General features: G+C 44.8%; 1 protein-coding gene across 1 annotated transcript in view; it reads left to right on the forward strand.

Moving 5' to 3' along the window:
- The window catches only part of si:dkey-250d21.1 (uncharacterized), a 79466-nt gene extending 74142 nt beyond the window's left edge, over window positions 1–5324 (forward strand). Inside the window, exons 29-32 of the mRNA XM_063202747.1 lie at window positions 1402–1886; window positions 2071–2279; window positions 2847–3219; window positions 4797–5324. Of these exons, the coding sequence (XP_063058817.1) occupies window positions 1402–1886; window positions 2071–2279; window positions 2847–3219; window positions 4797–5312 (1583 nt within the window). The 3' untranslated portion in view covers window positions 5313–5324. The remainder of the gene's footprint in view (window positions 1–1401; window positions 1887–2070; window positions 2280–2846; window positions 3220–4796) is intronic.
- Window positions 5325–15000: the final 9676 nt, after the last annotated feature.

A 15000-nucleotide genomic window follows, 5' to 3' on the forward strand; every position in this document is an offset into this window, starting at 1 on the left:
AGTTATGCATGGTCAGCACTGATTGGCTTTCAAGCCTATGAGTCATCACATACTTCACTGTCATTGGTGAAACGGTACTTGAATCTACAGATGAAAAGTGTGGTTGCACGCAGATATCAAGGAAGTGTGTGAACACAGATCCTTTCTGGTGGATTTTTGCTTCTCAACGGCAAAAAAAATGTCGCGTTTTTTCCATGTTGCAAGATGCAGCTGCCAATTCAAGCCTTTGATGGACATAAAGTGAGGATATTTACCAAAACTTTTGCACTGGGTGTGTTCTATGAAGACTAAGGAAGGGGCTGGTGGTTTGTTTGATTGACGTGGTCGATCTGATAACGCTACGAGGTCTTCAGCGGTAAGCGATTACATAATTTTATCGAATATGACTTTTCATAATTTCTTCATAAAACAGTGAAATGAATGCAGGGTGTGTGTTTGGGTCAAAAATGAGTCTTATGGCTGGAAAGACGAAAGGGAAAGCTTTAATTTGGTATGATGGGTGACTATATTTCGTGCAATACACAAAATATGAAATATGAAATATGATCATAAACGGGGGCGAGGGCGCCCCCTGGAACGTTAAGGAGTTAAGCAACACCTTAAGACACATCTCTTCCTGGAGGCTTATGGCTGCTAGTCCCACAAGCACTTTCACTTACATGCATTCACACACATGCTCACACACTGACGCGCACACACACTCACACTTTCCAACACAACACTCTGTGAAGCGTCCTTGGGTGTTTTGAAAGGCGCTATATAAAACGAAAGTATTATTATTATTATTATTATTATTATTATTATTATTATTATTATTATTTCTTGTTCTTGTAAATCTGACAACTGAAAAAAGTCCACACACAAAGGTCCCTCTTTTAAAGGCCCCTATTTTGATATAGTGACGTTTCGGGCAGCATGCCCTTCATTAGACTTTATTTTTCATGTGACTTTGCCACTCCTGCACCTACAACATTTTTGAGACTGATGTGCATGTTTTTCTTTGTTAAACTTGTTAAAGGGACACTGTGTGAGATTTTTAGTTGCTTAGTTCCTGAATTCATGCTGTCCATTCACTAATGTTACCTTTTTCATGAATACTTACCACCACCATCAAATTTTAAGTATTCATTATGACTGGAAAAATTGCACTTTTCATACATCTTCTCCATGGTCCGCCATTCTGAATTTCCCAAAATAGCCATTTTTAGCTGCAAAAAGGATTGTACTTGGGCCATACTAGAAAATATTTGTTTATTACTTAGTAAACTTTCATGTAAAGATCAAATTTGGCAATAGGCAGCCCAGTTTCAATGAGCAGCATAGTTGCAGTACCTTTTTTTGACCATTTCCTGCACAGTGTCCCTTTAACAAAGAAATATTTTTCTTTTCCGTTCCGTATAGAACCTGCTCCGGCGGTAGAGACCAATGGCTCCTGTGCGCCGCACGACGTCGATGACGTCAAGGTTCAGATCAAGACCGAGGCCGGTCACCCCGTGATTAAGATGGAGGACGGCTCCCAGAACAGCTTAGCCAAGTCAGCATTGTCCTTCTACAGCGCCTCGGTGAGGGAGGAAGTCTTCAAAGAGGTCTGGGACTCGCAGTACTTCACCATCATCCTCGAACAGGAGATCGAAATCGACTCGGCGCTGTACGTCCCGATTTGCATCCGCTATCTGGACAAAGAGGACATCCAGTGTGAGGAGACGCTGGCCTTCCTGCCCTTCACCACCGACATCAAGTCGTTCGCCGACTCCCTCGAGACGGTGTTGTCGGAGAAGGCGGGGCTAAACATGTCGCTCTGTCGCGGGCTGTCCCTATTGGCCCTCGGCACGGTGAGGGCGCACGTCAAAGCGGCGCTCGCCTCCTTCACCCAGCGCTACCCTCAGGTGCGTCTCACGTGCTGCACACCATACTGCTTTTTTTTTTTTTTGTCTGTTTTTAAGTATTTTCGCTTTATTTAAGCACTTCGAGTTGCATAATTGTATGCACTGTTACATACCGTACAGTAACCATGTTTTTTTGTGTGTTTTTTTGGTTTTGTTTATTTGTCTTCTTGTTTATTTCCTAAAGGTCCTGTGTTCGCTGCACTCCTCCATCTCGTTGAACGTGTGGCTGGCTCGCTCGTTCCCGGGGATGGCGCTGGGGGGGCGGGGCCACCTGATGCCCGAGGAGCTGCTGCGCTGGTTCACAGCGGACGTGCGGCGACAGGCGCGGCTGGAGGACACCGTCATGTGGCTGCACAGCCAGGACGAGGCCCGCGCCAACGAGCTGCGCGACAGGTAGGGAGGGGACACACTTGCAAAATGCCTTTTAGCCTTTTATCAGGCAAAGAAGGTGGATCTAACAAGAAGCGTCATTTTGTTTCTTTTCCGGTATCCACTTTATGTCGGGTGAACGCCCCTTTAGGAGACCTTCGGGGTCCTGAGGTTGAGAATCAATGAAGTGCCCATAGCGCTGTAGATGGCGGTAGCGCACGTCTAGCGCAAACACCTCAAAAAGAGAAGAAGTAGGGGACAACGCCCCCTTAGGATACCCAACTTGAGCACACGCTTTTGCATTGAGTGGGCGTGTTTTGCGATATCTTGCTCTGATTCAGTATTTTTGTATCAGGTTTCAGTTTTTAGGTTTTGTGAATGTGTGTCTGTACTCTACTTAACTAATACTAATGTACTTTAAAAAACACGCACACACACAACCACTTTTCCTGTGCACTCTGTATCTGCTAGTGTTGTTGACTATTAAGTCCTTGCTTGTAAGTCATTCTTGTTAAAAAGCGTTTGCCAAATGCAATATAGTGTAATGTAATGTGACTTAAATATCAATTGAATTGATTTTGCATGGCCCAGGTTGAACTGCAAGCACTGGGAGCGCAGCCACGACGCTCTGGACCTGGCGGTAGCGGTGGTGGAGGCCATGGCCCTCTGCCTGGGCGAGATGCAGAGCGAGAGCGCCCCCAGTGGCCGCGAGAGGAGCGACACGCTGCGCTTCCACGAGGCGCTGCAGGACTTTGAGTTCCTGTTCACGGCGGTGGTGCTGAAGCACGTGCTGAGCTTCACGCAGCACCTCAGCCAGGACCTGCAGGGCAAGCCGCTGGACATGCTGCACGCCATCAACGGCCTGCCGGCCCTCCACGCCACCCTGCAGCAACTCAAGGCGGAGCTGGACGCACACCACCAGACCTGGTTCAGAGAGGCCGTGGCGCTGGCGTCCAGACTACAGGTAAGGGTGTCTGTTAGGACTTCCGCACACCGGCTCCGACAAAGTGCTGAGCACTGCTCAGCTAAAATTCGATTCCATTGTTTTCAATAGAATCACGCACACTGGCGCCGATGTCTGCGGACATTCGCCGATGTCGGATAGCAATTAGAGACAAGTTCTATTTTGTCAGCGGCGCCCGTTGACTATCAATGCAATGTTCGGGTGAAATTGGGTTTGGGGGTCCGAATTATGTCGGAAGCGAAAGTGCGCCGCAGTGCTGTCGGAGCCAATGTGCGGCCGGCCTTTTTGTTTGTGTATAGGTGTGTCAAAGTCCTCTTGTAGCGAAGGAGAGTAGGAGTTGTCCAGCCGGGACTCGAACCCGGACCTTCTTGGTATAGTAAACTGTTGTTCTGACCGCTACACCAAAGAGCCAGGCTCGTTGGCATGTTAGTCAGATCATAACCCACAACCCAAGTGATTGGTCACTCAATCACACTTCTATGTATGTTTATTCCAACTGCACATTGGATGGAGACTGGTCAAACGCAATTTCAATCTTCGGTGCTAACCCTATTACATAGATTTTTGACAAAGTCCACTTGACTGGACGTGACTTGGGTGGGCAATGGGGCAAAAAATGTCATGTCATGATTTTTTTTGTAGAAAATCTTGATTCCGTTTTTTTTTTATCGAAAAAAACAAAAACAGCATAAAAGCAAAAACAGGCATTTTATCTATGTGCAATTTGTAACGAGCAATGAATTTAATGTGAACACAGTGATGGCACACAGATTTTTAAAACCCACATATCAAAAAGTAGGCTTTAAAATGTAAAATGCATCTGTTACAATGGCATTTTAAATGTTATCCCCATGTTGCATTTCCACCTAAACATTGAAAAATATCATGCTATGTGGAAACCACACCTTAATAATGTCCTATCGTATCTATCTCCAGGTCTACCTCACCCACCCAGCAATCTTGCACTCGATCTCATGATCTGATATTCTCCTATGGCCCTCTTTCTACTGGGGCAGCCGTGGCCTAGTGGTTAGAGAGTTGGTCTTTCAATCTAGGGGTTGCCGGATCGAACTCTCCCTACATCACCATCCATGGCTGAAGTACCCTTGAGCAAGGCATCTAACCCTACATAGCTCCAGGGACTGTAACCAATGCCCTGAAATATAATAGTTGTAAGTCGCATTTGAATAAATGAAAGTGTCAGCTTAGTGCAATGTAATGTAATGTAATGTAATCTCCAGGTCTTCCTCCCCACCCGACGCTGCTGGAAGCCTTCAGCCTGCAGTACCGCGAGCCGGCTCCGCGCCGCGCTGCATTTGAAAAATGGAACTCGAGCATATTTTTCACACCGGCAACCGGCGGTGTCTCATTCAAATGAATGGCAAAGTAGCACGTTAGCTTTGGCTGTGAGGGGGTTTTGAACAGGACTGGCCGCGCACGCCGACGCTGTCAGTGTGCAAGGCAGAGAAATACACTCTGGCCAAAACTAAGCAGAAAGACCGCGTTCGTCCCGCGACCGTTCCGCTCGGTTTTGGTATGTTTTGCCCCTTATATTCTCCTATCGCCTCTACCTCCAGGTCTACCTCCCCCACCCGACGCTGCTGGAAGCCTTCAGCCTGCAGTACCGCGAGACCATCAGCCTGACCGCCGTGGAGCACGCCGCGGCCGAGATCGCCGACCTCTTCTCGGACCGCATCGCGGACGCCATGCGCTGCATGCAGGTGGTGCCCTACGTGCTGGCCAAGCCCGAGAACATCAGCGCCGCCGCCGGCACCCTCAACCTCAGCCTGGTCAGCCCCTTCCTGCAGGACCTTCCGGACGCCGCCGCGTTCCCCGGCGAGGCGCAGCAGTGGCGCGCCAAGTGGTCGGACTCCATGGGCTCGCACCTGTACCTGCCCAGCACCGTGCTGGACACCCTCAAGGTGTCGGACATCCGCTCCTTCCGGAACATGGAGACGGTGCTGCGCGTGCTGGTGGTGCTGCCCTTCTCGAGGAGGGAGAGCATCTTCAGGGAGGGCCGCCGGAGCCTGGCCGAGTACGCCCTGCAGCCGGAGACGACGCACAGGAGCACCGCCGACATGCACCCACTCTAGAGCGGCGCTATACCGGGGAGGGGAGGGGGGGACTTCAGGAGTTCAGCTACTGTTTTGGGATGGGGGGGCGGGGGGGTACACAGGAGCGTGGCAGAGACACACCCACTGTAGAGAGGAACGTGACGTGGATACAGGGGGGGCTGCAGCAGTTCAGCTACTGTTGGGGGTGGGGTGGTGGTGGTGGGGGTCAAAAGAGCTCTGGGACACTGGGTGGGGGTGGGATGTGATTCAGAGGAACTAAGCTGAAATGTATCCACTGTAAGATGGATACAAGGGTACCCACTAAAGATTTGGAGAAGGGGGGGTTCCACTGGTACCCACTATGAATTTGGAGAAGGGGGTTCCACTGCTGTACCCACTAAAGATTTGGAGAAGGGGGGGTTCCACTGGTACCCACTATGAATTTGGAGAAGGGGGTTCCACTGCTGTACCCACTGTAGGTCGGAGACAGGAGGTACCCTGAATGCCCATAGTGTCCAGCTAGCAGAAGAGGCCCCTTTGATGCTAAGCTATTGGAGCCCCGTGGATGCTAAGCTATTGGAGCCCCTATTGGATGCTAAGCTAATGGAGCCCCATGGATGCTGGGATGTTGTCTCCACTGTAGATGGATCAAAGGGGTTCTCGACAGCCCTTCACATCTGAGCCTACGTACTCTACTGCTATGCTACATGACTCTGATTATGATTATGACGATAGCCTCATCATTATTAATTAGTGTGATTTACTTTTGTTTTGTTTTCTTTTCTTTTTGTACTGCTGACGTATGGAGTACGGAGCCCTTTGCCTACTAGTCTATTCACTTACTCTTGTAGATTTGGAGAAAAACAAAACCTAGCTGTGTGTGCGCGTGTGTGTGTGTTTCTTTTGCCCTTTTTTTTAAAAAGAAGTGAAATTAAGAAAAGCTGTATACTGAAAAATGTAATTACGTTCCCCTCCTCCTCCTCTTTGCAGTTGGTTTTTATCTTGTCTGTCTCTTCCGGCTCTTTTCTTGTTTGTTTTTTCGAAGTTTTATGTTGACGCGGTCAGTTTGAAGCTTTTTCTTTTTTCCTTCCTTCTAAGCGGACTGCCTATTGGGACCAACGTCTTACCAAATGGAAAGATAATAACAATAAGATTTTTTTTTCCCTCTGAAGACTGTAAAAGAAAAAAAAAAACGCTTGTGTGCCTTCATGTTAAAGTCTCCTACCCCCCAGCTTGTGAAAGGCGAAGGGGTGGGGGTGTGGACGGATTGGACGACTGGCTATCTCCTCACCAACAGGCTTCATAGCGGGAACGTTTCCTAGTATCTTTTGGAGACAAAACTTTTGTCGCATAATTGTCACATCATCTCTTGTTTTTACTGAAGTTGTTTATTTCTCTCACTCGAACATAATCACTGATTGATCAACCAACCACCCACCCAACCAACTCCCGAATCATCGTGTCACAGAAGCTGTATGAAGGGTTCCCTCGGAGTCGGCACAACTTTGAATGGCTTACTATGAGTTTAAATGTCTTCTTGTTGTTTTTTGTTGTTTTGTTTGTTTTTTACTAGATAAGTTTTATTGCAAGATATTGAATCATTGTCACTCATATGATGGATGTCAAGAGTTAAAAGCTAAAAGCAAAACAAAAAACAAAGACTTTGAAACAGCTTCTTAAAAAAGATAAAAATTGATATGGGGTTGATTATTTGGAAAGGTAGTTTGATCGGATAAATTCTGAACTATCTTAGGTTTAACCAAAAACAAATGCAACAGTGGCACCATGAAATCAACACTGGTGAATAGGAGTGAAAGATGAGCTGAGCGTTTGAGGCCGACAATAGTAATCAGTGCCAAACGCATCAGGGTCAAAGACGTCTTTGTCATTCAGTGTTACAGACACCTTCCGCTGACTGTAACTGCAAAAAAAACACGATTTTTAAATTGTTTCAAGTGAATGGATGACAGCCGAGGCTTTCATGAATTCCCTGTAACAATAAATAAATAAAGTCATGTTTTTTACAGTTACAGTCAGTAGAAGGCATCCGTTTCACTGAATGACAATGCCATTTTGCAAGTCTTTGACTCATCACCATGAGGTGAACTTAGTCGCGTCTGCTCAGCGTCCTCAGTAAGCTGTACTGTAAGTGGTTGGTATGGCTGGTATGGCACAGTTACGTGGTGTAACGCACGCATGCATTGCATTTGGTTATGCTTTTTATTTGTCCTTTTTAAATCGTTTTTTTGGCTCAAGGCATCCATCATGCAAAGCCCCTCCCAAAAAAAAAAAAAACACATTCACATATATACATACATAAAAATATATATTTGTCGAAATAAAATTATTCAAACCAAGGTTTTTGTCATGCGACTTTTTTTGTTTTACTTTATCAGAGCTTGCTCATCACGATGCATGATCATTCACCCTGTTCTGTCGTGACTTTAAAACTCCACAAGGTGGTGCTCTTTGCTTACTAATGCTGAGGTCCTTTTACATTTGAGACTTCAAAGTCATCATGATAGTCCAACAGAGCACGACAGAAGTACCTACCACCAAGATGTGTGATCTTTTCTGTAAAGTCCCAAGTTTTAGTGAGAAAAATGTGTACATTTATATTTTTGATGGGTAGAGGAAAATGAGGCAAGGTCAAATTAAACACTGAAATGGGAGATGATCAACAGAGTGAGAGACATGTTAGGCAGTGTTTCTCAACAGGGGTGCCACGGGCCCCCTCAGGGGTACCGCGGAAACGTGGCTGATAAATAAATTATGTAATAATACATATTTTTCTAAATTGATAAGTTAATGCTAGTCAGTGGAATCTTTCATCTGTCATTTACGCACAATAAAGTAAATAAAGGTCGCCCCAGTCAGCTGCAACTTTGAACATAGTCGTGTGACGACAACATGTCTCCAAATGTGTTACTTTTCTAACTTGTGTGGTATCGGATGTGATGCCATGTTACGGCTTGTTGGTTTGGGGTGCCTTGAAATTTTTCATGATTTGAAAGGGTGCCTCGCCTAAAAAAAGGTTTGAGAAACACTGGTGTAAGGTACCACTGCTGCACAACAATTGGGACTAATAAAGCTTCTGAACTGAAATGAAGTAAACTGAACTACAAGTAGTGAAATAAGAGCACATGCAGTTGAAGTCGTTCACTACATTTCATTTCTTTATAAATTACAATATTAAAAGGGTCATATTGTGCTCATTTTTCACAGTTAATAACTTCCTACTTAGTGATAATTAGGGGGAATGCTGTTTGAAAATTAATTTATATTAACACTGGCAGTCTAATGTTTTCTCAAGCCCACACAGCCAAGTTGTAGCACCGTGCTTTGAATTTATTGACTTGAGGCTATCTTTCCCGGCATCTGAGGTTTATTTTCAATACTCTAAATAACTCAGCCGATAAATAGCTTTGTCGGTTCCAACAGAGCAGTGTAAAAATTGGCAACACTTCCATGAGCTGAACACAGATCCTTATAACGGGGCATTGACTAAACTAATTACATTTTATTTTTGAATTGGAGTCATTGTTTGGGGACTTCCAAGCTCTCCAAAAAGGGGTACCGGGAACAATACAGCCTTGTAGCTGAGGAGAAACCCTGGTTAATATGTGCCTTAACTTAATGTGCATTTCATTTCAACTGCTTTATCTTCTTTGAGTCTTTTCGGCATTTATAAACACAAGCATTTGTTTCTCCATTGTGTTCATGTGATTAGCATATAATGGGAATTTGTTTAAACGATAATGTCATAGAATGCATGTCACTGGATCTGGGTTGAGTTAATTTAAACAATGTGATGGCGATAGTTTTTTCTGGGATTTTAGGCTGTATGTCTCGGTGGTTTGGCTACAGAGCCCACTCATGAATCTATTGCAATGCTGCTCACTTTTTTAAAAAAAAAAAGCCCTAACAATAAGTTTCGTGGGATTTTTGAACTAGTATGACTATTCATAATTCTCATTGCAATTGTGATCATTTATTGAGAAACAAGGCACATAAAATACATTTCATTTTAGAAGGTTTAAGCACCGCTTTTCCCCATGATCAGTAAAGCAAAAGCAAAATGATCTCTTCAATTTTTGTTTGGAGGGTAATTTTATTGTAGATTTTTATCAGAATTGTCATGCATTGTGACTAAAAGAAAATCTACACAAGTATTAAAATACCGTAATTGCCATTGCAAGTCATTGTAATAGACGAGTTTTAAAGTTGTGTTTAAGGTGTTGCATTTTTTTTCTTGATTCTTTATTTCTTAAAAATGTTACTGCTGCTGCACTCCACTCATTTGTCTGCAGTAAAAGTTGCGAAAGCCTCATTTAGGAAGCCCAAAAGTGGGGATGCAAATACACCACTGCATCAGCCCTTTCCGGCACCTATGAGCTGCAACCAGACATTTTCAAATACTGAGGTCAAATACCGTGTGCTGTACTGCATACTGTACATTTAGTATGCTTCAAACACTTCAGTCAAACTCTTACATTTGTGTTCATTAATCACTGCCTTGAGGACAGTTGGGGGTGGCATATACCGACTGAATTTATCATTGTTGATCATATATCAATTTTCATCATAGATAAATTTTACATTACTGGAAAAAACAATACTGAGGACATGACCTCTGTGTCCTCAATGGTAGTTACGGCCATGCCGGCACCTATGAGCCGTATTTCTTGTAGGTTTGTGTGTCATGTACTGTAGCTATAGCCCTCCATTGGCTCTGTGCAATGGTGCCGGAACGAGTTTAAAAGTGGTGGTGGTCCTACCGTGGCTGATATGGTAGGGCACACGTTTACCACTCGGCCGACCTGGGTTCGATTCCCTGTCCGGGTCCTTTGCCAATCCTTCCCCGTCTCTCTCTCCCAGCTCACTTCCTGTCGCTCCTCCACTATCCTGTCTCACAAAAACCAATACAGGCTGAAAAGCCCCAAAAAAAGACTTTTAAAAATAAATAAATAAATAAAGAGTGGTGGTGCACTTTTGTTGTCTTCATCATTCTTTATTTAAGGTTAGTGTGTGTGTAGGCCTAGTGTAGCTCCTGTCCTCCTCCATTGACTGTGTGTAGTGAGCATAGCCAGGAACAAAGGCCTCCCTCCCCCCCCCTGCTGCCCTCCTCTACAGTGGGAACGTGTTGAACATGAGCCCCGTGCAACAGAGAGAGAGAGGCAGATGGAGGATTCAGCCGGGCCGGGCATTTTCAGTCTGATGAAGGTCTAGCATCGAAAATTGTAAATGGCATTGTAAATCCAGTAAAGCTTTTGCACAACAAAAAGACTTGGAGGTGTGCAGATTGTCTCCTTTTTTGTTCAGATATTTCACCTGCACCTTCTAAACAGATGAGCGGTGACCATTCACCACATCGCCAAGAGTGATCCGCCAGACATTGAGACAGACAATGAAGCCTGTGACACAACATGTTTAGTCATCTATAACGAGCTACAATGTATTCTCACCACATGCAGCAGCCAAAATGATTATTTAAATCTGGCTCGGAGAGGTCAGCTGTAGCTATTGGCATATGGGGTGCATCCCAATATGTGACCTTGTCTCCTCCACTTGTGCTTGTCTCCTCGTCCCGCCTCCTGGCCCCTCCTCCGTGGAGAAAACAATAAAGTTTCCCAGCTGTCAGCCTAACCACAACAACTTTTGAGGGACTGTTTTTCATTCACCATAGCAATTGCAAACGAGAAAAAGACTCTACAATTGAGCTTTTGCAAGATATTGAAATATAATGCTGTTGTCAGTGATGTCATCATGACGAGAAGCGAGTGGAGGAGGCAAGTGGAGGAGGCAAGGTCACATATTGGGATGCACCCAAGGACTAATACCACTGCACGAGGAGAGGAGCAGGCCCAAAATCATTGACAGTCCACCGGTGTGGTGTGTTAGGAATCACACACACGAATGTATGTCCGTTTATGGAGCTTTAATGAAACACATTCCCCTCGCATGGACACATGTACAATAATGGTTGCCTCGCTATCATTCTACTCTAGTTATGATCTAGTTATGTGTCACTATCCTAATCTCGCGACAGGTTAATCTTATTCTAAGAACACTACAACCAGAGAGAGTAGAGAGAGAGAGGTTCCATTGGCCCATTGTTTCCTGGTTCTATTATTGGGGGGGGAAATCCCCCTTTAGGCAGACCTGAGGACTGTTCTATTCAATGCTAGGAGCATTATGACACCCTTTTAGGCAGACCGGAACCTGGTCACATTAGGTGCCCATAGAAACCTATTATGTTGGCATATCTCTATACTTAAAGAATCTCTGCTACAACCGGGTAAACGCCCTGGATGCCTTAAGGCCAATCCAGCCCCTGGAGTGAGGGCCAGAGCCTGGGATAGAGAGTTTGAGTGTCTGTCCTTATCGTCTGGGTGAAAGAGCTCTCCTCACCAGCCCGCATCTCCCTTTTGTCCGGGGATGTGTGGAGCATCCTCAGCACACACACACACACACACACACACACACACACACACACACACACACACACACACACACACACACTGTGATCTCACCTACAGGGAAGCCGAGGGGGGGGCACAAACAGGTCTGTTGTCCCAGGGACATGGAGAGAGAGAGGGGGGACTGACTGATCATCTGTTCCTCATTTTAGAAGGTTTACGCACAGTTTTTTCCCATGATCAATAAAGCAAAAGCAAAGTGATTTTTTTGTTTTGTTTGGGGGGCAATTTTAATTTGTATATATACAGTATTTTAATCATAATTGTCATGCATGATTGTATGTATTCGGTGGGGGGCCCTTTCAGATGACTTTGTCCTGTGCCCGGCCAAAGCTGTCGGTGGCCCTGGTCTCACCTAATCCAACGGGGGGGGGATAGCCATTGTTCTGACGGAGGGGTCCAAAACACAGAGGAGAACATTGGCTTTCCCTCTTTTAACACACGGAGGCATTGGCTTTCCCCCTCGCTTCCCTGCTCTGCACAAGGGACTGATTGTTGTGCCTACCAGCTCGGCAAGTTTGGTGTGAAAGAAGCGTCAGACTTGTGCTGTGCTGTGCTGTGCTCTGTCCTACCGTCAGGCCTGGGTAAAGGTGGTGTGGAGTACTGTCTACTTTCAAATCTAAGCTGAAGACACACCTTTTCACGTCTGCTTTTCAACCTCACTGACAGGCACTTCCACTTAATTTTAATTATTAGTGTATTTTTATTTTTCCCCCTTATTTTTATTTTATTTTCAAATGCATTCTACTTCTTTTTCTTATTTCAAAACATTTATTTTTTTTATTGTACTTTTATTTCTATTTTATTTTTGCATTTTAATTATCCTTAAAATATCTCCTATTGTTAAGTCACTGAAGCTTTGTTATACTTTCCCTACTGTTATGTATTTGTTTTGATTGTAAACTGTCCTTGGATATTTTGAAAGGCGCTCAAAATAAAAAGTATTATTATTATTATTATTATTATTATTATTATTATTATTATTGCTATTATGGAGTAGCCTGGGAAGGAAATCCCCTGCTGCTTTGCACAATCATTCCGATCTGGAAGACAGCATGGATTCTGTCCATCAGCGAGGGTACCAGATCTTGGGCTCCAATCAGAGTGCTGGGAGGGGTGGCACGATTTAACTGTCGCGATCTGGCTATGGTGCTATTTAAATGCCAAAATGACACATTCGTAACGCCCAATAAACAGCCCAGGGCCATCGTAAGCCACACCTTTCCTGTGGGAAATTGTTACAGAAACTGGATATTCTGCAACACCTTCAGAACCCCTCTTTGCATCTGATTGCCTGTGTGTGTGTGTGTGTGTGTGTGTGTGTGTGTGTGTGTGTGTGTGTGTGTGTGTGTGTGTGTGTGTGTGTGTGTGTGTGTGTGTGTGTGTGTGTGTGTGTGTGTGTGTGTGTGTGTGTGTGTGTGTGGGTGTGTGTGTGTGAGTGTCGGTGTCGGTGTCGGTGTCGGTTTCGGTGTGTGTCTGTTGCTCCCTGTCACACTGTGTGCTTCAGCTTGTTTGCAGTGGGGATTAACGCGTCAGACTGGCTCTTACTGGTGTGTGTGTGTGTGTGTGTGTGTGTGTGTGTGTGTGTGTGTGTGTGTGTGTGTGTGTGTGTGTGAGATTGGCTCTTACTGGTGTGTGTGTGTGTGTGTGTGTGTGTGTGTGTGTGTGTGTGTGTGTGTGTGTGTGTGTGTGTGTGTGTGTGTGTGTGTGAGAGAGAGAGAGATTGGCTCTTACTGGCATATCCCAGACTTCAGCCCTATCTACAGTATCTGTATCAACCCCCCATACTGCTCCACCACTTTATACAGTAGCTCCAATTACGTAAAGGGGGGGGGTTGCATGCTCAGCACATCCTACCTTACTAAGATCAGGCGCATGACAAAATAGTATCAATGAAGAGTTTAGATGCAAAACCCCCTAAGTGCCTTTTCAGGAAATAATCTTAATTCATTTTTATTTAATGCAAAGTTATCAAAATTGCATATGTTTTTAGTTTATTTATGTCATATAACTAGTTATATGTATTATCAAGTACATGAATGTAAACCAAACCAACAACGGGGTTCTCTGAAAATATAGAAGTGCGGGTCTTCAGAAATGGTGTTAGGGGGTTTTGCATCTGAACTCTTCAAATGATTGTAAAAAGTAGATGTCTGCACAAAAGGAGGGCCTGATAAGTGATTAACTGAATCAAACATGTCAATCTCACGTCCAGAGCGAATGCAGCAAATTCAAAATGGCAACATTTCTTAAACGTCCTCGGCTACTCGGCTGTTGGTCGTTGGCCGTTGGCCGTTAAGCACGTGGCGTATACTGTACCTGCCACTTAGGTGCTGTTTCCACGTAGCAGGATATTTTTTTAGCAGGGTATTTTTTTCTCCTGCTAGGTGTAAACGCAACATGTGGATAAAAAAAATCCTCCATTGTAACAAATGCGTTTCAGACCCCTAAACAGGATATTTTTTTTCTCCTGCTATTTTTTTCTCCTGCACCTGGATTTTTAAATATCTGCTACGTGGAAACGGAAGGCCAAAACCAATGCAAAACCAATACAAGCAGGATAAAAAAATACCCTGCTAAAAAAATATCCTGCTACGTGGAAACAGCGCCTTATTGAGGTGTAATTAATAAACACACCAGCCCACCCACTCAGTACAGCACCCCTCAAATCAGCACCCAGGCAGCAACCACAAAAGAGATGAAAATAGCTGACTTGGGCTGAGTGGGATACCGGTAATATACATTTAAGATTTTTTTTTTTTGAATCAAAAAAGGGTAGAAAGAACCCCACAATTATGGTGTGGTTATTCACACGCTGTCCAACCACATTGCCCATTACAGGGAACATTGTGGGGGTACAGGAGTCGGACCCCCCTCAAAAGAGACGGCCGACCACATTGCAATGAGTGCAGGGAACATTGTTGGGGCGCAGGACCCCCCGCAATACATACCATAAAATACAGACCATAAAGAGCTGCCATTAAAGAGGCAAATAACGCTGACGTGGGGTTGCTGAGTTAAGGTAGAGATTTATTCATGTGAAGTGTAAAATGGTAGACCATAGGCCTTGGTAGAAACATATTAATGTGAACTGTAAAAAGGTAGACACCCCATAGTAATGAGACGGTAAGTCCCACTCCAACCAGCTCCACTGCTGTCCAGCTGTCAGTTTTATTATAATAAGGGATATTGGGGATCTGGTGTCCCTCTTATCAGCACATAAACGGGTCTCTCTCTCTCTCTCTCTC

Source organism: Engraulis encrasicolus, chromosome 7 (assembly GCF_034702125.1).
Source record: "Engraulis encrasicolus isolate BLACKSEA-1 chromosome 7, IST_EnEncr_1.0, whole genome shotgun sequence".
NCBI classification, from domain to species: Eukaryota; Metazoa; Chordata; class Actinopteri; order Clupeiformes; family Engraulidae; genus Engraulis; species Engraulis encrasicolus.